The sequence below is a fragment of the Heptranchias perlo genome, chromosome 21 (genome assembly GCF_035084215.1).
Source record: "Heptranchias perlo isolate sHepPer1 chromosome 21, sHepPer1.hap1, whole genome shotgun sequence".
NCBI classification, from domain to species: Eukaryota; Metazoa; Chordata; class Chondrichthyes; order Hexanchiformes; family Hexanchidae; genus Heptranchias; species Heptranchias perlo.
In genome coordinates this window covers 48,024,157-48,048,895 of record NC_090345.1, presented here as the reverse complement: position 1 = coordinate 48,048,895, position 24,739 = coordinate 48,024,157, and the positions used below count along the sequence as shown (strand labels likewise).

General features: G+C 39.2%; 1 protein-coding gene across 4 annotated transcripts in view; it reads left to right on the top strand.

Annotated features, from left to right (window-relative positions):
- The window catches only part of herc4 (HECT and RLD domain containing E3 ubiquitin protein ligase 4), a 124,184-nt gene extending 99,445 nt beyond the window's left edge, over window positions 1-24,739 (top strand). For 2 of the 4 annotated variants that reach the window (XM_068002623.1, XM_068002624.1), the window contains 5 exons: window positions 2,291-2,357; window positions 10,286-10,368; window positions 16,359-16,542; window positions 19,259-19,361; window positions 19,499-24,739. In XM_068002623.1, the coding sequence (XP_067858724.1) occupies window positions 2,291-2,357; window positions 10,286-10,368; window positions 16,359-16,542; window positions 19,259-19,361; window positions 19,499-19,707 (646 nt within the window). In that variant the 3' untranslated portion in view covers window positions 19,708-24,739. Of the gene's footprint in view, window positions 1-2,290; window positions 2,358-10,285; window positions 10,369-16,358; window positions 16,543-19,258; window positions 19,362-19,498 lie in introns of those variants that run through there. The other 2 variants (XM_068002626.1, XM_068002625.1) reach the window with 2 other exon arrangements.

The following is a 24,739-nucleotide window of genomic DNA, read 5'->3' as shown; positions in this document are numbered from 1 at the left end:
TATTAGCCTTGCAGGAGAGGCCAGGTTGTACAATAACCTCAGAATTTGTTCCAACTTTAACAGCAGATACTATCCCTCCTGATAGTCCTTTTACCTCTGCTAGGAAAGTATTTTCTAAATGCCAAGGTTCCTCTAATAGGCAGGACATATTCCCAAGCTCCCAACCAACCAGCTCAGTCCCCTTTGTTTAATCTATCCTGTTTAGTGGGGGACTGCTTTCCAGTCTGACTTCAGCGGAACAACCTCATAACAGGCGGTCTCCGTCAACTCCTTTTGCCCAGATGTTCCCCATCCAGAATGTTCTATAGATTTCTTCCTGGAGGAAATACTGGCATCTCATACAGATTAGGATAGAGTCTTTAGGTTACCTTTTCCAAGACTTGTGTGTCCCTGCTGGAATTCTTTCTGCAGATATTGCACAAGTCGCAATCTAAAAGGTTTCTTAGGACTACATCCTTTTGGGATGTGGTCTGATGTTTTGAAATTCAAGTTCTACCCTTGGGTTAGAACAAATGTATAGGATACACCCAGGCTCAAAATTCCATGGATCAGGACTCCATGCTAGTGCTAGAGTCACCCTTGGAGTCCTGATAAGGGGAGTCCACTACCAAGGGTGCTATACACCGGGGACAAACCTATGGAAAATAAATGAAGAGGAAATCGGGCAGCTGAATCACTGCTGCCCATTTCCCACCTAGTAGAAATAGTTAAATTCACCCCGCTGGTATCCTTTAGCGAGGAGGGGAGGGCATGGGCCTGACAAGAATGTGTCTTGGGGGCAGGATCCAGTAACACTGGTTTGTAACTTTCTAAGGAAGAAATTACTGCAATCATTTAATTTGATTTTTTGATGATTGATTCCTGAATATATCTGTGTCTGTCTTTCTTTCTCTCTATCTCTCCGCTTTTGGGAAATGTAAACACAATAACTAAAGCTGTTCTGTTTGCTTTCAATATTTAACTCGATTTGAATTATTTTCTCAAATTAAAAAATATGAGGAAAGTCAAATTTTCCTCATTATTAATAATTAGAACTTTTACATCTTCGATCAACAAAAGAACTTATCTAAAAATGGAGGAGTTCTTTTTATTTCAAAATTGAAATCATTTGCTTTTTAAAAAAAATTCAAAGGAAAGTCTCTCGCTCTGCTTGTCTCTCTGTCTCTCACACTCTCTGTCTCACTCTCACTTTCTGAAGATTTTAGGGTATTTATAATTTGAAACCACCAACAGGTATGTACTTAGCACAGTCCATCATTTCTCTTTCTACTCTCATTCCCTTTCATTCGCACACGCACTTTCTCTGTTTTTAAAAAAAGAACACCTAATATAAATGTTACCTGAATAAAGTTTTTGAATTTTAATCTCTAGCTTTTCTTCCAGCAACTTTGAGGGAGAAAAACGATACAGATTTTGTTAGATTGAGAGAGAAAAACAGTGTTTGATTAGCATAAATGCTACTGATAAATCCTGGGAAATTGTGCACATGCTCAAACTCAGGTTCTAGCTTCAGCGAACACGGTCACCGCTCTGGATAAAAGTATCAAGTCTAGGACCAAACTTTTGGGAGAAGCAGAAGCTTTCTAGTAAAAAATTTTTAATGAAGATTTTAAAAGACAAAAAAGTCATATATTCTGAAATACGTAATTCTTTGGAATTTTTCATTTTATTTAAAACCTTATTTTGGACTTTAAAGATCCTGAGATGAAATTAGAGATAAATTGGCCATTGTGCAAGATGCCTATCATTTGAAGAAGCCCCTACAATATGAAATGAACACTCTGTTTCTTGTGTCTGTGTAGTTTGTCTACAGTTTAGTTAGTGGTTGTTCTATAGTATTTTTTTAAGCTTATTCATTTTTAATATTTGCAAAGTTTCATTTTTCTTGGCAATGCCATTTTGTCATAGCCAGTGCTTACTGTACCTCAGTACCCCCGTATCTGCCTTCTGAGGCCTGCTTTGGTGCAATTCGTACTGGTTGACTCATCTTTGTGCCCCTTCTAGTTTTAACATTTGTGACATATATTCAAGCAATTTTTGTCAGCCAGCTATCTGGGATAATCTTTTAAAGGATGTGTTTGTATTTTGACTTAATTGTAAAATATTTGATTGTTTTCCAGTTAGGAATTGTAAAGATTGGCTTCATAAAATGAAGTTTTCTTTAGAAAAAGATGTACATACAGCCAATATATTAGATCTTATTGGAGTCCAAATTGCGCAGTTGTCATTCTGTTCATGTTTCTTTACATCAGCAAATCAGTTAGCTTTTTATCAATCTACTTTTATACAGGAGTATGCAGCAACTGCTAGATTACCCAGAGGAGGATGTGGAAGCCACCTTCTCCCTCAACTTTACAGTAAGTCATTACATAGATCTGATTATTTGTCTTAAAGCACTTTTAAACTTATTGGTAGACCTCTTTCACACTCTGGGTGTCGGAAACATAATAGAGGACATAAAGCTGTGACAGGCCAGTACAGTGTGAAGTTTAGTCTCAACGGGAGCTTAGCATTGATGTGCCGTTGGACAGGAGTTTTTTTTCCTATGATGAATACTTGTGTGAAGTGATTAAGTGGAGTTTGACTCCTGAGAGTTTGGTGCTAGTGGGTTATGCTGATTTTAAAATTAGACACAGTATTGTAGATGAAGCTAGAGGTACCAAAATTAGATGAGAAAACCATAAGAAAATAAGGGTCAGTCTTGCAAAAAATTGGAGTGGTATGTATGTGAATGTACAAAGCATTCAGATCAAAATTAGACAGTTAGAAGCATTAATAACTATGGAGGGATGTGTTATAGCAGCTGTAATGGAGATGTGGCTTCTGTTTGGATAGGACCGAGATCTTAATATTACAGTTTCGAACATTTTCAGGAGCGATAATGGGGTGGGTGGTAACGTTAGTAAAGGATTCTGTGACAACGCAACCCCCAGGATGTCCTTATGTTATAGCGCTAAGTCAGAGTTTATATGGATGGAATGTCAAACTTCGAAATGGGAAGGGAACTGGTACAGTTGCTATAGTGTGCATTATAGGCCACCAAACAGTGGCTATCAGATAGAATGGGAGATCTGCACAGTCCAAAGATATGCAAGTACAGTAGGATAATTTGAGATGATTTTAACTGTTCCAAGATAGACTGGAATAAAGTTAATGCATGTGGACAAAGTGGGGAATGCTTTTCAGATTGAACCCTAGACTGCTTCTTGCATCAGTATGTTTCCAGTCCAATAATGAAAAAAAAGCATTGTTTGATTTAGTTCTGAGAAATAAAGTGGGTTAAATAACTGATGAAAAAAGAGCAGTTGGGAAATAGTGACCACAAAATAATTAGGTTCAATTTAAGAATAGAAAAACACAATGAAGAGTCACAGATGAGGATGCTTAATTGAAAAAAAGCAAAGTTCAGTTCAGCAAGAAGGGATCTGGCCCAAATAAACTGAGCAGTAAATGTAACAAACGGGTCAACAGATCAGTAGTGGGAAATCTTCAAATAGCAATAGAGTACTAAATAAATATATTTCTCTATGGCAAAAGAGGGACATCAGAACAGAGTTTTCTGTATAAATAGAAAGATTAAAACTAAACAAACTTAAAAGGGAGGCATACGAACAAGCAGAATTGACCAGCAGGAACAGACCAGCTGGTCCATCAAGCCTCCCCCACACCATGATGGCCAGTGCATGTGGTAGGTAGTTAGGGCGAGTAATGCTAAAGATAATGGTGGAATATAGAAAGTGTAGTGGGAAAGTGAAGAGATTGGAAAGGCAAAAAGTAACATGAAAAAGAATTAGCAAATAATATGAAAAAAATGTCTTTATAAACATTAAAGAGTTAAAGAATAGCTAGAGAGGCTGCCAGCTCGTGCGGTGGATGCCGATTCGCTGAATTCCTTCAAGCAAGAGCTGCACTTGTTTCTGGCTGGTGCAGAGATCACCTCGTACAAAAGGTAGGTACTGCAGAGAATTTCAGGGCCAGAGTAACCTCCTGGACTAGTTTTGACCACCATAAGAGATAGGAGCAGCAGTCGGCTATTCGGCCCCTTCGAGCCTGCTTCGCCATTTAATGAAATCATGGCTGGTCTGGTTTTTTTTACCTCAACTCCACTTTCCCGCCCTTTCTCCATATCCTTTGACTCCCTTGCTGATCAAAAATTTGTCTAACTCAGCCTTGAATGTATTCAATGACTCAGCCTTCCACAGCTTTTTGGGGTAAAGAATTCCAAAGATTCACGACCCTCTGAGAGAAGAAATTCCTCCTCTTCCATCATAAACGGGCGACCCCTTATTCTGAGACTATGCCCCCTAGTTTTAGATTCCCCCATGAGGGGTAACACCCTCCCATCATCTACCTTATCGAGTCCCCTCAATCTTGTATGTTTCAATAAGATCTCCTCTCATTCTTCTAAACTCCAATGAGTATAGACCCAACCTGCTCAATCTTTCCTCATAAGACAACCCTTCCATACCCGGGATCAACCTAGTGAACCTTCTCTGAACTGCCTCCAATGCAAGTATGTCCTTCTTTAAATAAGGGCACCAGAACTGTATGCAGTACTCCAGGTGTGGTCTCACCCAGCACCCGGTACAGTTGTAGCATGACTTCCCTGCTTTTATACTCCATCCCCCTAGAAATAAAGGCCAATATTCTGTTTGCCTTCCAGATCACCTGCTGCACCTGTACGTTGACACTTTATGTTTCATGTATGAGGGCACCCAGATCCCTCTGTACCGCAGCATTTTGTAGTATTTCTCCATTCAAATGATATTTTGCTTTTTTATTTTTCCTCCCAAAGTGGATGACTTCACATTTTCCCACATTATATTCCATCTGCGAAATTTTTGCCCGTTCGCTTAACCTGTCAGTATCCCTTTGCAGACATGTAGGTTTATGTAGAGAATGTAGGTTTAGTAGAGGTGGATATAGAATACAAAGGAGGTGGATATAGAATACAAAGGAGGTATCCTGAAAAGGAATTGGGTGTGAAAGGAATAACTGAACTCGGGGTGAATAAGTCCAAGTTCTGTTGGCATGCACCCTAGACTATTGAAAGAAGCCATCAAGTTGATGGCAGAGTCACTGGCCACAAACTTTCATACTTCCTTAAATATGCAAGTTGTGCCTTTGGACTGGAGAGTAGCCACCTTTGCTCAAGAAGAAAGAGAAGGATAAACTGGGTAACTATAGACCAGTTAGTCTAACATCAATTGTGATGAAAACTATTAGATACCATAATTCAATATAAAATTAGTCAGCATTTAGTAATGGATGAATTAATCATGAACTGCCAGCTTGGAATGAATAACGGCAAGTCATATTTGACGAAATGAAATTGAAGAAGTGACTGATTTGGATAGATAAAAGAATGCTGTAGATGTTGTGTATATGGATTTTCAGACCTATGGTGCAAGAAGAAATATAGTGGTTAGAAAGTTGGTTAACAGGAAACCATTAGAGTAAATGGGTGTTGCTCAGATGGGAGAAGGGTTGGAAGTTCTGTACCCTAGGGGTCACTACTGGGTCCACTTATGTTCTCTGTGTATATAGATGATTTGGACTTGGGTATAGGAACACAATCTTGAAATTTGCCAATGACACAAAAGTAGGGGTTCGGTGAGAAGGACTGTAGGCGTCTTCAGGAAGGAACAAAAAGGTTAGTGATTCAATGGACAGAAGGTACCTGATGCAATTTAATGTACAGAAGTATAAGGTGATACATATTGGGAGTATACACTCAATGGAAAGATGCTTAATGCTGTGGATCAAGAGACTTAAGGTTTCAAATACATAATTCTATGAAAGTGTGTGCGCGCAGATAGATAAAGCCATGAAAAGACCAACAGCATTTGGGATTTTATAAATAGGGGCATAGAGTACAAGAGTGAAGAAGTAATGATGAATTTGTAAAAAAAAACTTCGGTTTGGGTACCCCATTATAGAATAAACATTAAAGTTATAGAGACCGTGCATAGAATTACATAAAATTTACAGCACAGTAACAGGCCATTCGGCCCAGCTGGTCTATGCTGGTGTTTATGCTCCACGCGAGTCTCCTATCAGCATATCCTTCTATTCCTTTCTCCCTCGTGTACTTATCGAGCTTCCCCTTAAAGGCATCTCTGCTATTCGCCTCAACTCCTCCACAAGGGTAAAATTGAAACTAAAGAACATAGACACTAAAGGCGAGAATGCCAAAAGGGAATACAAAGAGGTTAGGAAAGATGTCCACAAAAAAATTAGGAAAGCAAAGAGGAACTACAAAATTAAATTATCAAGGAATATAAAAAGAAATAGTAGTGTATTCTACAGACACATTAATAACAAAAGAAAAATCAGGATAGGGATAGGGCCACTAAAGGATACACATGATAAACTCACAGGTAATGACAGCAAAATGGCAGAAATATTGAATAATTGCTTTGTCTCAGTATTTACCAGGGATACTAATAAGGTGGGCATGACATTAGAAGAAGAGATTTAAAAAGATATAATGACATTTAAGATGGAAAGGGAAGAGATAATTGATAAATTAATCAAACTTAGAGAATAAAACCTCATGTCTGGATGGATTGCATCCGGACATATTAAAAGAAGTTAGGAAAGAGACAGCAGAAGCACTGTTACATATATATAAAAATTATTAGAAAAGTGAATAGTGCCAGAGGACTGGCGGACAGCTAATGTTATTCCTATATTTAAAAAGGGAGATAGAACAAGTCCAGGGAACTATAGACCAGTTAGTTTAACGTCAGCAATAGGAAAGATAATCGAATCTTTATTCAAAAATGTAATGGAAAAACATCTAGAAGAATGGTCAGCATGGATTTCAGAAGGAGAGGTCATGCTTGACCAACCTTATTAAATTCTTTGAAGAAGTAATAAAGAGTAGGCAAGGGTAATGTAGTAGATGTAATACATTTGGATTTTCAAAAGGCCTTCGATGAGGTACCGCATTGTAGACTCATGATTAAGTCAGAACATGTGGAGTCAAAACAGGTAGCAGAATGGATAGCAAGTTGGCTACAAAACAGAAAATAGAGTAGAGGTTAAGGGTAGCTATTCAGACTGGCAAAAGGTGGGAAGTGGTGTTCCACTGGGGTCAGTGCTGGGACCACTGTTTACAATTTACATTAACGATTTGGACTCTGGAATCGGAAGCACAATTTCAAAATTTGCAGACGACACCAAATTGGGGGGTGTAGTTAATACAAAGGAAGAATGCGTCAAAATGCAAGAGGACATTAATAAACTTGCAGAATGGACAGGTAATTGTCAATGAATTTCAATATAGATAAGTATGAGATGGTACATTTTAGTAGGAAGAATAAGGAGGCCACATATTGCTTGGATAATAGTCTAAATGGGATAGAGGAGCAAAGGGATCTCGGGGTACAAATATACAAATCAGTAAAAGTAATGACGCAGGTTAATAAAGCTATTTTTAAAAAAAAGCTAACCAAGCACTGGGGTTCATTTTGAGAGGGATAGAATTGAAAAGCAGAGAAGTTATGTTAAACTTGTATAGAACCTTGGTTAGACCGCACTTGGAGTATTGTGCACAGTTCTGGCCTCCATATCATTAAAAAAAAGATAGAGGCATTGGAGAACATGCAGAAAAGATTCACAAGGATGATACCAGAACTGAGAGGATATACTTAACAGGCTGGGGCTCTTTTCTCTAGAAAAGAGAAGGCTGGGTGGTGATCCGATAGAGGTCTTTAAGATAATGAAAGGGTTTGATAGGGTAGAAGTAGAGGAAATATTTCCACTTGTGGGGGTGTCCAAAACTAGAGGTCATCAATATAAGATAGTCACTAATAAATCCAATAGGTAACTCAGGAAAAACTTCTTTACCCAGAGAGTGGTGAGAATGTGGATTGCTCTACCACAAGGAGTAGTTGAGGCAAATAGCATAGATGCATTTAAGGGGAAACTAGGTAAGTACACAAGGGAGAAAGGAATAGAAGGGTATGCGGACAGGGTTAGATGAAATAGGGAGGGAGGAGGCTCATGTGGAGCACAAACACTGGCATTGACCAGTTGGGCTGAATAGCCTGTTTCTGTGCTGTAGACTCGATGTAACTTGGTGTTCCACATTCTAACCACTATCTCGGTAAAGAAGTTTCTCCTGAATTCCCTATTGGATTTATTATTGACTGTCTTATATTGATGACCTCTAGTTTTGGATTCCTCCACAAGTGGAAACATCATCTCTATGTCTACCCTACCAAGTGCCTTCATAATTTTAAAGACCTCTATTAGGTCACCCTTCGGCCTTTGTTCCAGAAAAAGGAGGCCCAGCCTGCAGTACAGATGCACCAGGATGCCAGGGATGGGAAACTATAATATGAGGAGGAATTCGAGATACTGGGACTATATCCACTGGAGCAGCAAAGGCTAAGGAGATTTAATAGAGGTGTTTAAAATTATGAAGGATTTTCAAAAAGACTGCTTCTGGTTGGGAGTCAGTGATCAGGAGTCATCAGTTTAAAATCCTCATTGCAAGTGAGGGGAGATTTCTTTACACACAGGGTTGTTGAATCAGGGAATACTTTGCCACATGGAGTGGTGCAGGCAGAGACCATTACATCTTTTGAGAAAATTGGAATAAATATTTGAAGCAGAGGTGGGCAGTGGGATTCGTTTTGGATTGCTCTAGCAAGAAGCTGACACATTCGATGGCCTGAATGGCTTCCTCCTATGCTGTCAACGTCTGTAGTTCTGTGTTTTACGTGAGCAAGCACAATATATGTATCATAACTTGTTTCTTACTTTTCTTTGGTATTTCATTCAAGAATGTACAAGCCCTTTTTAAACAGTCCAGGCCCACAAAATTCAAACAGAATAAACCAACAAAATATAAGCACAGGTAGAACTTAGTTGTTTGGGCTTCACGGGGCAGTTTGCCAGGGCTCAGCCCTGTACGTGGCCCATGGGCCGAAACTTAGTTTCTCTTATTTCAACCGTTCTTGCTTTTAATGTGTGGGTTTTGGGGATAGAGACCTGTTGTCTCAATGTGGCTCAATTTTTCTTCACTTTTTTAAACTTAAGCAACCATTTTTACTACCGTTCAGTTTTAGAATCATAGAAGTTTACAACGTGGAGAGCTGTTGTAATTTAGAAAAGCTGTTGATCTTCTGTACTGGATGCCAGTAAATTATATTCTCTGCATATGTATGGATGTACATTTTAGAATGTACAGAGATTGGAGCCTCCCTGCAGTGGTGTGAACCACTAGTATAATGAGGTGCTTCTTTCTTACATGGCTACGCCAATGATGCCTGTACTGTATCAATGCTATTCTTGTAATCAGAGGTGTTCAATAACACTATTCTTGTAATCAGAGGCATTCAGTATCGGTAGTAACACTTGTGATTCAAATTAAATTACAAGTGTCGTGGCTTTTGTTCATGTGTTGAATTGCTGCTTAAAGTAGGAACTGGTACACATTTTCAAAATTGCAACCAGTTTTTGATCTAATTTGCAGGTGTTCCCATCCCTAATTTTAATTGAGTTTTAATCTCAAAACAGTAATTTGACATTTAATTATTATTCTCCAGAAATGCATATATTTTAATCTTAGTAACTTCATGATTAGCTAATTTAGACCTCATATAACTAATTTAGAAGTTTTTTCTAATGCGATATTCAGTATTGATGGAGGTGGAACTTTTAAGGTGCTGCTTTTTGCAGTAGACATTTCTATTGTAATGTGCGTTAGGGAATTCCCCTTCCTGCATTAGAACACCATGGTATTTGGGACTCAAATTTTCAGCCCTTTATAGGAAACCATGCTTACACTATGACATGTTCAATCTTCCAAATGTTTATCTTTGAACTTCAGTTGAATTGCAGTTTTGTCGAACGGTTCACTCCTTGTATTTAAGGAGATTGACATTGATTGAAAAGGTACCTCTAATCCATTTAAAACTTCAAATCCCACACTGTTCACGGTGGTGGTGTATTAAATACAGAAACTTATGTGCTTTCTGTATTTTATTTTGACATGGCTATAATCTTGTCAAGATAAAAAGGGGAGAAGAGTTGGAAATCTGAAATTAAAACAGAAATGTTAAAAATACAAACCAGGTCGGTCATTAAATCTGGAAGACTATTACTAGAAATCTTGGCCTTCCCTTGCTTTGGTATACCATAGCCTTGTAAAGGGTAGAGTTCTTGGGTTACCATGTTACCTGGGAACATCATTGCACAATGGTTTAGTTAATATTTTAAGATTTGTTCTTACCATTTTACATTTTCCTCAATTGTGTATCCATTTAAACAGATTGCAATGGAAAAGTTTGATGTAACAGAAATTAAAGAGTTGGTTCTGGATGGCACCAATATTCCTGTCACTAAAGATAATAGGTGAGAGATCTTGTTTAGGTGCACTGCAGCAAAATATTAGTGAAAGCCACAACATGTATTTTTGTAAAAGCTTTCATGCTATTCACAAATGGCCCATTGATGATGATTACAATAATTATACTAAATGGTAGTTGGAAGTTTTATGCAGTCACTACACAATGTATTAATGCACAAATGTTCAATTGTACAATATTATGGAATGATCACCTGTAATTGGATTAAAATGACAGTGAAAGATAAATTACCAATGCTTCAATTATCTGCATTCTCCCACTTACCTGTGAGAATTTACCTGGGAGTTGGGAGATCTGTAGACTACATTGTAGGGAGGATTGAGAGAGAGGAGTGCACTCTTCATCTGTTTAAGGGGAGTGCAACCATATAAAAAGCGCTTCTGCTGTCCCGAACAGCTAGTCAGGCCACTCCGCTCACTACTGTCTTGCTCTTTTCCTCAGTGATCTTTCCTAACTGCTTCCATAGCCCTTTGATCTGCTTTTTACCTGGCTCTCCAATCATTCTATCTCTCTCCCAATCGTTTTTCAGCTCAATAAATGATTGAAAATACAGTCTACCCTTAATTCAAAGTTGCTTACTTCAAATTATCTATTAATATTATTTACAGGGGACAGATGAGAGGCAGCCTAAGATGAGTTTGGAGTGCATGTGTGTAAATGCATGTAGTGTGGTAAATAAGGTTGCTGAGCTGCAGGCTCAAGTCACCACATGGGACTATGATACAATGGCAATAACAGAGACCTAGCTCAAAGAGGAGGAGGATTAGATACTTAATATTCCTGGCCACAAGGTATTCAGGAACGATAAGGAAGAAAAGAAAGAAGGGGGTGGAATGGCAGTATTGATCAAAGAAACTATTATAGCACTGGAAAGGGGTGATGTGGTTGAAGGGTCAAAGACAGAATCTATTTGGTTAGAATTAAGGAACAATAGAGGAGCTATTACGCTACTGGGTGTATACTATAGGCCACCAAATAATGGGAAGGAGATAGAGGAGCAAATTTGCAGGCAAATTACAGAAAGATGTAAGAACTATAGAGTAGTGATAATGGGGGACTTCCATTATCCCAATATAGACTGGGATAGTAACAGTGTAAAGGGCAAAGAGGGGGAGGAATTCCTGAAATGTGTTCGAGAACTTTCTGGAACAGTGTGTTTCCAGCCCAACAAGGAAGGAAGCAGTGCTGGGTCTAGTTCTGGGGAATGTAGTGGGGCAGGTGGAGCATGTTTCAGTGGGGGAGCATTTGGGGCACAGTGATCATAATATCATTAGGTTTAGAATAGCTATGGAAAAGGTCAAGGAACAATCAAATGTGAAAATACTTAACTGGAGGAGGGGTAATTTCAGTGAGTTAAAAAGGGACCTTGCCCTATTGGATTGGTATCAAAAATTTGGTGGGCAGAACAGTAATTGAACTGTGGGAGACCTTCAAGAAGGAGTTGGTTCGGGTACAGAATAGACAAATTCCCACGCGGAGGAAAGGAAGGGCATCCAAAGCTAGAGCTCCCTGGATGACTAAAGATATAGAGATTAAAATGAAACAGAAAAAGGAGGCTTATGATTGTACGGTTCATAATACAGTAGAAAACCAGGCTGAATACAGAAAGTACAGAGGAGATCTAAAAAAGGGAATAAGAGGGGCAGAGAGAGAGAATGAGAATAGATTAACAGCTAACATAAAAGGGAATGCAGAAGTCTTTTCTAAACATATAAATAGTAAAAAGGTAGTCAAAAGAAGCGTGAGACTTGAGTGGGACAAAAAAGGAGATTTTCTTGTGGAGGCAGAGAGCAGGCTGAGGTACTAAATGAATACTTCGCATCCCTCTAAACTAGAGAAGAGAATGCTGCCATTGTAGCAGTGAAGGAACAGATAGTAGTAATATTGGATAGAATAAAAATAGATGAAGAGAAGGGACTTAAAAGGTTAGCAGTGCTCAAAGTAGAAAAGTCACCCGGTCCAGATGGGATGCATCCTAGGTTACTGAGGGAAGTAAGGGTAGAAATTGCGGAGGCTCTGGCCACAATCTTCCAATCCTCCTTAGATATGATGTGGAGATGCCGGTGATGGACTGGGATCCTTAGATATGGGGATGGTGCCAGAGGATTGCAAATGTTACATCCCTGTTCAAAAAAGGGGAGTGGGATAAACTCAGCAATTACAGGCCAGTCAGCTTAACGGTGGTGGGGAAACTTTGAGACAATAATCCGGGACAAAATTAATTGGCACTTGGGAAATGTATGGGCTAATAAGGCGAATGGTATGTTGGCCTTCATTGCAAGAGGATTTGAGTACAGGAGCAGGGATGTCTTACTGCAGTTATACAGGGCCTTGGTGAGACCACATCTGGAGTATTGTATGCAGTTTTGGTCTCCTTATCTGAGGAAGGATGTCCTTGCCGTGGAGGGAGTGCAACGAAGATTTACCAGACTGATTCTTAGGATGGCAGGACTGACGTATGAGGAGAGATTGGATCGACAAGGCCTATATTCACTAGAGTTTAGAAGAATGAGAGGTGATCTCATTGAAACATATAAAATTCTAACAGGACTAGACAGATTAGATGCAGGGAGGATGTTCCCGATGGCTAGGGAGTCCAGAACCAGGGGTCACAGTCTCGGGATACGGGGTGTGCCATTTAGAACCAAGATGAGGAGAAATTTCTTCACTGAGGGTGGTGAACCTGTGGAATTCTGTACCACAGAAGGCAGTGGAGGCCAAGTCATTAGATGTATTCAAGAAGGAGATAGATATATTTCTTAATGCTAAAGGGATATGAGGAAAAAGTGGGAACCGGGTACTTAGTTGGACAATCAGCCATGATCATTTTGAATGGAGCAGGCCCGAAGGGCCGAATGGCCTACTGTTGCTCCTATTTTATATGTTTCTATGTTTAATAAATGAAAGTCAGCATGGAATTGTTAAAGGAAAATCATGTTTGACTAACTTGATTGAGTTCTTTGATGAAATAACGGAGAGGGTTGATGAGGGTGGTGCGGTTGATGTGTAGATGGGCTTTTAAAAGGCATTTGATAAAGTACCACATAATAGGCTTGTTAGCAAAATTGAAGCCCATGGAATTAAAGGGACAGTGGCAGCGTGGATACAAAATTGCCTAAGTGACAGAAAGCAGGGAGTAGTGGTGAATGGTTGTTTTTCAGACTAGAGGGAGGTATGTGTTCCCCAGGGGCCAGCATTAGGACCACTGCTTTTTTTTGATATATCTATTAATGACTGGGACTTGGTATAATTTCACAGTTTGCACATGACACAACATGGAGGATAGTAACAGACTTCAGGAGGACATAGACAGACTGATGAAATGGGCAGACACATGGCAGATGAAATTTAACGCAGAAAAGTGTGAAGAATGAAGAGAGGCAATATAAACTGGTACAATTTTAAAGGGGGTGCAGGAACAGAGACCTGGAGGTACACATACACAAATCCTTGAAGGTCGCAGGACAAGTTGAGAAGGATGTTAGAAAAGCATATGGGGTCCTGAGCTTTATTAATAGAGGCATAGAGTACAAAAGCAAGGAAGTTACGCTAAACCTTAATAAAACACTGGTTAGGCCTCAGCTGGAGCATTGTGTTCAATTCTGGGCACCACACTTTAGGAAGGATGTCGAGGCCTTAGAGAGGGTGCAGAAGAGATCTACTAGAATGGTGCCAGGGATGAGGGACTTCAGTTATGTGGAGTGACTGGAGAAGCAGGAGTTGTTCTCCTTAGAACAGAGAAGGTTAAGGGGAGATTTGATAGAGGTGTTCAAAATCATGAACAGTTTTGATACAGTAAATAAGGAGAAACTGTTTCCAATGGCTGAAGAGTCACTAACCAGAGGACACAGATTCAAGGTGATTGGCAAAAGAGCCAGAGGCGACATGAGGAAACATTTTTTTAACGCACGTTGTAATGATCTAATGTAGAGAGAGTACAGAGGAGATTTACGAGGATGTTTCCAGGGCTGGAGAATTTTAGCTATGAGAAAAGATTGGATAGGCTGGAGTTATTTTCTTTGGAACAAAAGCGGCTGAGGGGAGATTTAATTGAGGTATATAAAATTATGACGGAACTAGATAGAGTGGATCGGGAGGACCTATTTCCCTTAGTACAGGGATCTGTGACCAGGGGGCATAGATTTAAAGTAATTGGTAGAAGGATTAGAGGGGAGCTGAGGAGAATTGTTTTCACCCAGAGGGTGGTGATGGTTTGGGACTCACTGCCTGAAAGGGTGGTAGAGGCAGAATCCCTCAACTCATTTAAAAAGTACTTGGATGTACACTTGAAGTGCCGTAACCTACAGGGCTACGGACCAAGTGCTGGAAAGTGGGATTAAGCTGGATAGCTCTTTTTCGGCCAGCACAGACACGGTGGACCGAATGGCCTCCTTCTGTGCCGTAACTTTCTATGATTCTATGATCTGGAATGTACTGCCTGAAAGGGTGGTGGAAGCAAATTCAATAGTTACTTTCAAAAGGGAATGAGATAAATACTTGAAGGGAAAACATTTCCAGGGCTATGAGGAAAGAGCAGGGGAAAGGGGCTAATTGGATAGCTTTTTCAAAGAGCAAGCATGATGGGCCGACTATGATACTATGAATTGAAATTATGCAAAACACATTTGCTGTGCTGTTTTATTGAAATAGTTTAGTTGAAACTACCAAATAATTCACAGCATTTTTAAGCAAAGAACAACTTTGAATTAACAGAAATAGACTGTATGTAGGAATGGCCATATATACAAGGCTCATCTATTCTTCTGAATCCCTGATGTTCTTCCAGCTTCTGGTGCTCTTGTGTTGATTTCCTCCTTCGATCTCTTCCCAATGTCCAAAAGCTGCTTTTTGAGAACCTGCATAAGAATGTATTGTTATTTGAAGTGTGAAGTGGTGTACATAGGTAGCAATAACCAGCCTTGTTTTTAGAGGGAGTAATGCGTTAAGTAATGCCCTTCATTTCCTGGATTTAAAAAAATATCAGGGCAAGCATTTTTCAGTTGGATTTTTAAAAATTAAAATTAATAAGTTCTTAGGAAATTAAAAACAAAAGATCCTTTGTATTAGTTGGCTGAAAGTATTATTCTTGTCTACACCAACTCATTGTTTGCCATTATATGCACCTATAGAAGTGGGTGATTTATTTAGAAGTGACAAATGACACTTCTGAATGAATTATCCACAAATGGCAGGCAAGCGTCACAATTGGATGCACAGTCATTCTTATTGAAGCAGATGTTCCTCTCTGCTACCCAACAATCCCTCCTTTTGCCTTGGATCACTAAAGTGTTTAAAAAGATAAAGGGGGGGGGATGATTTTGCTAATCCCAAACTGGTTTTGAAAATTGTGCTGGTCAGGCATCCTTTCATCAAACAAAATACTTCTATTGAAAGTATGAAGACCTTGCAAGGTACATAATCTAACTTTTACATTGTAAGTGTGCTTTATGCCCCAGTTGCACTAGACCTTTGATATTGATGTAACACATTCTTTCCCAGCACACATACCAAACATACAACATAATATTAGTGATTTTTCAGAAATGCAATCACTACTGCTGTGCACTGGTACTAACTGATTCTGAAGTTTTAAAGAAAAACTGATACAAATTTCTAATAGGAAAGAGATGAAAATATCATCTGCAATTTGTCACTGAAAATTCCACTGGCAGCTAGGGGTTTAAGTAATTAGTTGTGAAGCTCTCACTTCCCTCTTGCAACAGTGCTGCGGGCAGGCAGTATAACTTGCAGTATAGCCTCATATAACCGCTCTTGTAAAAAGTTCAACACTCTACGCTGTATTGTACATTGTAACTGGGGTATGAGAAATGTTCACTAGGCTGAAAAATTGTGATTGATAGAAGTTTTTGAAAACGTCTTTATAAAGAAGGAGAGTCTGTTTATATAGTTGAATGCTTACGCCAATGTCAGCATTTGTGTATAAGTGGCTAAGAAATGTTGTTCATATTTTTCCAGGCATGAATTTGTGGATGCATACGTGGACTATGTGTTCAACATATCCATTGCTTCTTTATTTGATGCTTTCTATGAAGGCTTTCACAAAGTGTGTGGAGGAAAGGTACTTCAGCTCTTCCAGCCTAATGAATTGCAGGCAATGGTGATTGGAAACGCAAATTATGACTGGAACGAATGGGAGAAGGTTAGTAGTATGCTCACTCCAGATGAAGAAGCATGTGTTTTTGGTAAATTTTGCAATCTTCAAATGAAGGATGTCAGTAGTGAGGAATGTAACAGGTTTTCTTTTTTGGTGCCATGCTAGTTTTATTAAGATTCTAACTTTGTTAAATAGGTACAGTGCTACCAACTAGCATTGCGTACTTGTTGTCCTATGGGCTTTATACACTAAATGTATAACACTTAACAATTGCTAACATCCACAATGTGTCTGAAATATGCCTCAGCATGTCATGATATATAACCTTGTTAAATTTAACACTGGTTCTCAACCTGCACCAGTTGCTACTGACTCTTAACACATGAAATCTATTCTGCTGGCAATGATACCTACTTCAGATCCCTAGACCACATCCTTCACTGTTGTCGCCATGACCAGCTAGAGGCTTGGTAGCAGTGGACTTTCCACTAATGCTAATTGATACTGACACCCTAGTGCGCCAGTCTTACTACATCTTGTGCAAAGCGACCACTTACTGGTCCCATCTGTGGCTTCAGCATCAACCATACCAAGCTATCCTTAAGGGAAGAAAAGAAATGTGCACCAGTATTAGTTGACATAAGTTTCTTGGAACTGACCAGTACCAAGGTTTCAGTATTCTACTCGCATGAACTAATGGTCACCCAAACATCATAGGATGTTGGTGAATACTTTCTGGCCACCTAAGAGGCTCTCCTGCTTCTCTATGGGTCTGTGACAAGGTAGTGTCAGTCTTGCTCAATCTCGTACAGCTCGGGCACAGTCTCTACCTAGTGACTGATGTTTCATATGACGCTTCCCTTTTATTGGGCAGACATCCCAGTGGCTGAGCATGGCAGAGATCTTTGTTGAAACCTTCTCTTCTCTCTGCTTCTGCTACTGTTCTCCCCCAAGAACATTTTCCTTCTACTCGCCGCTGCTGTTACAACAGGTGCTTAAGGATGAACGCCCAGGTATTCTCTTGCTAAGGATTGTGAGAGATTTGGTATTGCTCTTCGTTTCTTTCTGAAGGATCAGATTAAAACAAGTTGATAATTTGCAGGCAGAGCATCATTCTCTTTATACTGTTTGGAAGCAGTTCTCATGCAGGTGCTGTAAACAAAAAAAAAATCCAACCATTTCAAGTGACAGTGTCCCTTTGTATGTGTTGGATTGTGAAACATGCCTGTTACTGCAGACATGTAGAGAATGCTTATATGCAAAGACCAAGGAAGGCCCCAAAATCTTTGTTGTCACTGCATGCTTAATTATTAGAGAGGAAGTATTTTGTTAATGTATATAGAACCTTGGCATTCTGTGGACATTTGCCATATTAAGCAGCTATTTTGTTTGTTAACAAAATTCTGGGCTACATGGCCAAAATTGAAATTTATGTAAAGGACCAGTTTCTCTAATGGCGTGGTGTCATTATACTGGTGTTACAATGTACAGTGCTATGGAGTAGTTCACCAGCATGGCCCTGTTTTACACTCTATGGTACAATGCCACTGGAGAAACTAGCTCTTGGAACACTGTCAGTTTTCATGGTGTAAATTGAGATTATTTGAAAAAAAATATTTCTAATAGCTTTAGAATTGTAATTGTATGTTAGTTCATGCTTATTATTGCAGGTAATATGTTCATATTCTATCTGTGTATGTTTTGTATTACATAGTAATATAGTAATGTTTTGGTCAAGAGAAGACCATTGGTTCATCTAACCCCCCTTAGTCTTTCAAACTTCCCATCAGATTTCACAATATAATTCTAGAGCAAATAGCTTTGAATCCTGTTTATAATAGGAATTCATTGAGCGTGATTTTCTGTTCCACTATTCCACATTTCTACCACTCCATTACTGTGTTGACACCCTAGCTTTAAACTGTGTTCCCTAGTCCTTGAATTCTGTGCCTGACTGAAGAGCTTTCCTGAATCTAATTTCTTCATTACTGTGAACATTTTCCAGATTTCTATCAAGTTGCCCCACATCGTCCTGTTCTCGAAAATAAAATCACAAAGCAAACCATCTCTCCTCGTAATCCAGCCCTATAAATTGAGGAATCGGCCAATAGCCCTCCTCTGGACTACTTCCTACAATATATCCTTGCTCTAATGTGGAGCCAAATTGAATGTGATACTCCAGATGTGGGTTCATCAAGGCCACGTACCACTTCAAAATCCTTTTGACTTATAAATCACACCCCTGGCTATACACCCAATGTTTTATGTGCTTTCTTGACCACCCATGTGAAACTAAACTAAACTGTTTTGACAACCTATCCACAAAAATCCCCAGGTCTCTAATACTCTGTTAACCTCGAGAGTTTCTATTTAATATGTACCCACATTGTCACTACTTTTTACTTAATCTCATTACTTTGCACTTATCAGTGTTGAACTCTGACCTGCCACCTTTCTGTTCATTGACCTTTGGATTATCACACGTTTGCTAGTATCATTGGCCACTGCACCCAAATGTCATCTAAGACAGCTTGGACAACATCCTTTCTCCAAGTCATTTATAAAAATTATAAACATCAGCCCTTATGGAATTCCACTGGCAATTGATTTCCATTTTGATATCTCTCCGCACATTCCCATCATTGCTATCTAGCTTCCAGCCAAACAGTATTCCAACCTTTACTTGTTCCAAAATGTAACTTTTTCTAATCTATAGGTTTTTTTATTTCACAAGTAAGCAGCTTTGTTCTTTTTCTTACAGAATACTGAATATAAAGGAGAATATTGGGCAGATCATGCTACCATCAAACTCTTCTGGGAGGTGTTCCATGAACTACCTGTGGAAAAGAAAAAACGTTTTCTGTGTAAGTCTTGAAAGGCATAGATGAACTAATTAAATTATTGTAGTACTTAACTGTTCATGATTTTATCTGTTTCAAGTCTCTTCCTTCTCTCTGCACTGGTTGGATCTAAGAGTGATTATTTTTTGCATTTATTTTAGTGTTTCTAACTGGCAGTGACCGTATCCCAATTCTTGGAATGAAGAGCCTAAAATTTATCATTCAACCAACTGGAGGTGGAGATAATTACCTTCCAGTGGCACACACCTGCTTTAATCTTCTGGATCTGCCAAAATACACAGACAAAGAAATCCTTAAGACGAAGCTAGTTAAAGCCATAGATCATTATGAAGGCTTCAGTTTGGTGTGAAACAATCAACTCTTAACTACAGATCTTTTTGAGTTGGGTAAAAAGATGAATCCTTGGAAATTACACATTTAGCAGGAAATGCTGTGTCATGAGAAATTGAACTAAACAAAATACAGTAAAGAGCTTACAATGTGTTAATTTTAGCAATTTGTACAGAATCATGTATACTGTTAATGCAACATATTAAAATTACATTTACAAAAATGAGTATAAATGAACTATATTGATAGCATCAGAAGAGGCATTTATAAATACAAAGTCAACTGGCGTATGGGGTGACAGGAATATTACATAGATGTACAGCACAGAAACAGGCCATTTGGCCCAACAGGTCCATTCCAGTGTTTATGCTCCACACGAGCCATCTCCTACCCTCCTTCATCTAACCCCATCAACATACCCTTCTATTCCTTTCTCCCTCGTGTTTATCTAGCTTCCCCTTAAAAACATCTGTGCTATTCACCTCAACTACTCCTACAATGGTAATGTTCTAACCACTCTCTGGGTAAAGAAGTTTCTCCTGAATTTCCTATTGGATTTATTGGTGACTACTTAAAATACACTCTGACTTAATCCATTTAATGAGTGGCCTTTTCGCGTTTTAAAGTTGCTCGTCAACTAACACATATCCGGCAAAACCACAGGGGGGCGTAAAGGCCTCAGGTGTTAATTAAATCAATGTGTAACAGAATTCATCAAGCGGTGGATAACTAAGGGGATAAAACATAAGAAAAAGAAAAAAAAACATCTTTAATAAAACTAGTTAAAATCGGCCAGAACTAAAAAACAAAATCATTGAAATATAAAATGTGAACAATAGATAATAAAACATTAAAATATAAAATACATTAAGAGACCATAAATATACGCAGAATTTTGAGGGTGAGTTGGAGGGTAAGCTTCGATGTACGGGAAGCAACGGTCTTGCTGATGAAATTTCTCAAAGTTGCACACTCAGTTTTCTGCTCTAGCCATTTCCCCCTCACACCCATAACAAAGCCAAAAAATTTGATGTTCTTACCGCTGGTAAGGTCTTTAATTGCAGGTGCTAAAATTCTGTATTTATTGCATTTTTCAGTCCAAGCAAGGTCGAACGTATTACTATCCTCCAAGTGTATTGTTACATCGACAACCGCAACATCACCACCTTTATGGAAGATGATAGCGGGTTTCCATAAACTTCCATTATCCGATCTTCTCTTGGTTCGAGGAACGCTGCCCAACCATAGCTTACAACCTTGTCTTTCAACTGCTCGAGGATCATGTTGTACCGTTTAATTCTCATTCTTGATGTATATGCAACTGCCAGATATATGAGAAATTGTTTCATTAACCCGGGCGCATCTCCTACAGGATTTATTTGCCGTGGAGTTGCTGAGTGCTAATGAGTACCTAGTTGGATAAAGGTTGGATCTCATTAATAGAGCGTAAATAAAGTGAGTGCTTCATGCCATAGCTGTTTCTAATCCAATTGTTAGAAATGTTATTATTTTAACAGTACATAATACCGGATCCCTGAAATTGGGCTGTAATCCATTTCTGAAATTCCAAATTGTTCCATTCGCCATAAATATTGGCGCTCGACTCTTCCTGTTCTGAAGTTGTAAAGGAATTAAATCCCAAACTTGATCTTCGATGTCACTTCATATCGATCGATTAGTGGCCTCATCTGAACTTGTATTGCCTATGATTGAGGGATAGTTGACAACTTCCTTTAACACATTAAGCTGTTTCAGTTCTTCTATGTTATTATGATTATCCTGTCTACAAAACTGGAAGGGCACTTTTAAAATCGGATCAAACGATTTTTCGAAGGCCTCCAGCTTGCTCACGACCGCAGATGGGATTTGGATTTCAAATTTTGGTAGACATAGGCTGCAGTCTCTCTAGAATAGAGTAGGCCATCACATATATGACTTGGTAAATGTATTACTTCCTTAACGACTTTCTTGATTATACTATCCTTTTTGATTAATATATTCTGTGATGCTTCCATCAGGGTTAGATGAAAATAAAACCTAGGAATAATATAAGTTTTCAGAATCTCAAATTTCTGGACTGGCTTCAACTTGGTCTTTTTCAGGTTTACAATCCAATCCTGTAACTTATTTGACCCAGTTATCGTCAGATAGTCCTGCCCACAGGCACCCAGGTATTTTTCAGTATCTCCTGGTTCGATAAAAGCAAGGTTAACGCCATTGATTTTCCATTTTTTGGGCGTGGTTATAGAGGAATGTTTTCCTACTGGAAGCCATGTAAAATCCAGTAGTCTTTATAGTATTAATTGAAAGGCCAGTTTTCTTGCAGAACAATTCGAGAACCTTCAAATTTATTTCCATGCCAGTATGAGAATCGCTTAGAATTGCGATATCATTCGCTAAAGCTCTGGCATTACAAGCCATCTGTCCACCAGTAGATTTCATTACGACCATAATGGAGTGGACCCTCTCCACCTGTGAGGATCCACCACGATGTTAAAAATCAGAGGTGATAATGGATCACCCTGTTTGACCCCTCCCTTCTGATATAGGGTCTGTACTGCATCCTGCTCCTTCGATTACCGTGGTGGTGTTCATACCTAGGTTATCAATTCGATTAAATTCTTTTGGCAACCCATTCTTGCTTAATGCTTTGGAGATTAACCTGTGTCCAACTCTATTGACGGCCTTTGCTAAGTCAACAAAGGCAACAGCAAGATGGTTCTTATTGTATTTGGATCCGTTTATTATGTTATGGAGGATAGCTATACTCTCATGGTAGCCAGATGTGGCTGCAATGAATCCCTTCTGTCTTGGATTAGGTGCAATGGCCTCTGCAAGTCTCGTTACCATAATTTTATTAAACAGTCTAAGTAACATTGGTCCAATTGTTATCAGCCTCCAGCTGTCAATGTCCTTTAGGGTTTCAGAGTCTTCACTCTTTGGTATTAACACAGTTCTACTTTTCTTTAATGCATTGGGTATATAGGATATTTTGAGCATCAGTGAAAAGAGCCTCGGAAGTCGAGTGGAATCACCACTGTCAATCTTTCTCAGCTCTTCCAGGATAACACCATCTAATCCCGGGGCATTTCATACCTTCGGTGGTGGAATTTACATCCGACTCATTGATCGCTCACGTGCGATTTGAATTGTTAGTCGCCTTCATACATCCAGCAAATTTGCCGATGTCTGCTTTGTTATTTGCTATTGACAGTCTATTCACAAAGTGTGCCTCAAGGTCATTTTTGTTTAATTTTGGCTGGTCCACCCATGATTTGACGGGCCAATTTCCTTCTATATTGTACATTATTTGCACTGTCTTATATTTGGCTTTTTTTCATTGCATACCTCTTAACTGGGCCGCTATTTCTCTTCCCTGTAGACTTGTAGTTCTTGTTGACTCGTGCATCATTGGATCTATCTGAGGATTAGCTCTCTTATTGAGTAATACCTCGATATTTCCATTGGCAAACTGTTCTATCTGGGGGTCAGCTGGCCCTTTTAAAATCTCTTCCGTTTCCAAAAGTGTATTATGGATGTCGCGTAACTATTTTGCCCTTTGTAAGATCTTTCATATTGATTCGATTGGGTACTATTAATTGGTTTGTCATCTCTTGACCTACTTCAGTAATAGCAGCATCATTGATTTTGCTTACAACGCTGGTATTGTGTGCAGCTATTGCACTATCTTTATTAGCCTTGGCGGCTGACCATCGTCTTTTGTCCGATATCTGTTTATTTGTTTTGGATACCAGGATATCATTGATCATCATCTTGATGTTTTGCTGACCAATAAATTTGGCCTCTAATTCAATCAGCGTACCCACCTCCTCGACAGACCACACTGATCTTATTGATGTTCTTTTTAGGAATAATGTCCTCTGCTCTCTTTTTATTCCTGAGGTCAGGGTGCGTATGTTTCTCGTGTTGGCCTAAACCGATTTTCGAGGAGAAAGATAGCGGACATAGTGAACAGGAGAACTGAACAGTAAATGTTAGGCGATGAATGCCTTTGCGTTTTGGATAGTGACAAGCCATGGAGTATTATTCCCTGCTCTTCTTGCACCTGGAGCATTTTGTGATTATTTTAGCAGTCGAATGCTTAACTTTCATATGCTTTTTAAACATAATATATGAATTATGATGTGATATTCATTGCATTGTACACAAAGTAAACGATCACTGGCATAATGAATCATAGCCTCAATCCATTGATTAGAGGTACTGTCGGGCTCAATTCTAATTGCTGCACAGACAACATTGGAGTTTGGCGTCATTATTTGTCTCATCGAACTCGGCAGTGCACTCAATTAATCCTCTGAAATGGGAATTATAAAACGATTAGGCACGAGAAAAAGAAATCTTCGCCCCCCCGCCCCCCCTCCAGAAGTAGTCTGAGCAGGAGATTCTTCCTCATGCTCAAGGTAGTCTCTCCCTTCCACTCTTTTGACCTCAGGGAAATCCCTAAGGACAAGATTCGGTTGGGAATCAATATGGGTCCTTCATCTATACAATCATCCTCATTTGTTTGCGTATATGAGCTTCTTGGTTGCCAGAACCTCAGGAGCACATACTTATCACCGAATGTTGCTGTAAACATATCGGCGGGGAGTCCCAACTGGAAATAGATATCCCGCAGGGTAATCTAAAAGTTTTTTTTAAATGATTTCGCCCTCCTGCAGATACTTGATCTTCGCAGACCTTGTTGACTTGTGTAAGGGAGTGTCGATTTGGCCACACGCAGTAAACACAAACACGGGGAGGTACAACAACAGAGACCGAGAAGTCTAGAAAGTCTCTAATGTAACAGTTAGTTATAGTTACTCCCGCCATATTTATGGCCCCTTGTTCTGATCTCTCCCGCAACCGGAAACAACATCTCTACGTCTCCCTTATCAAACCTTTTAATAATCTTAAAGATGTCTATCAGGTCACCCCTCAGTCTTTTTTCTAGAGAAAAGAGCCCCATGCTGTTCAATGTTTCCTGCTAGGTATAACCTCTCCGTTCTGGTATCATTCTAGTAAATCTTTTTTGCACCTTTTACAGTGCC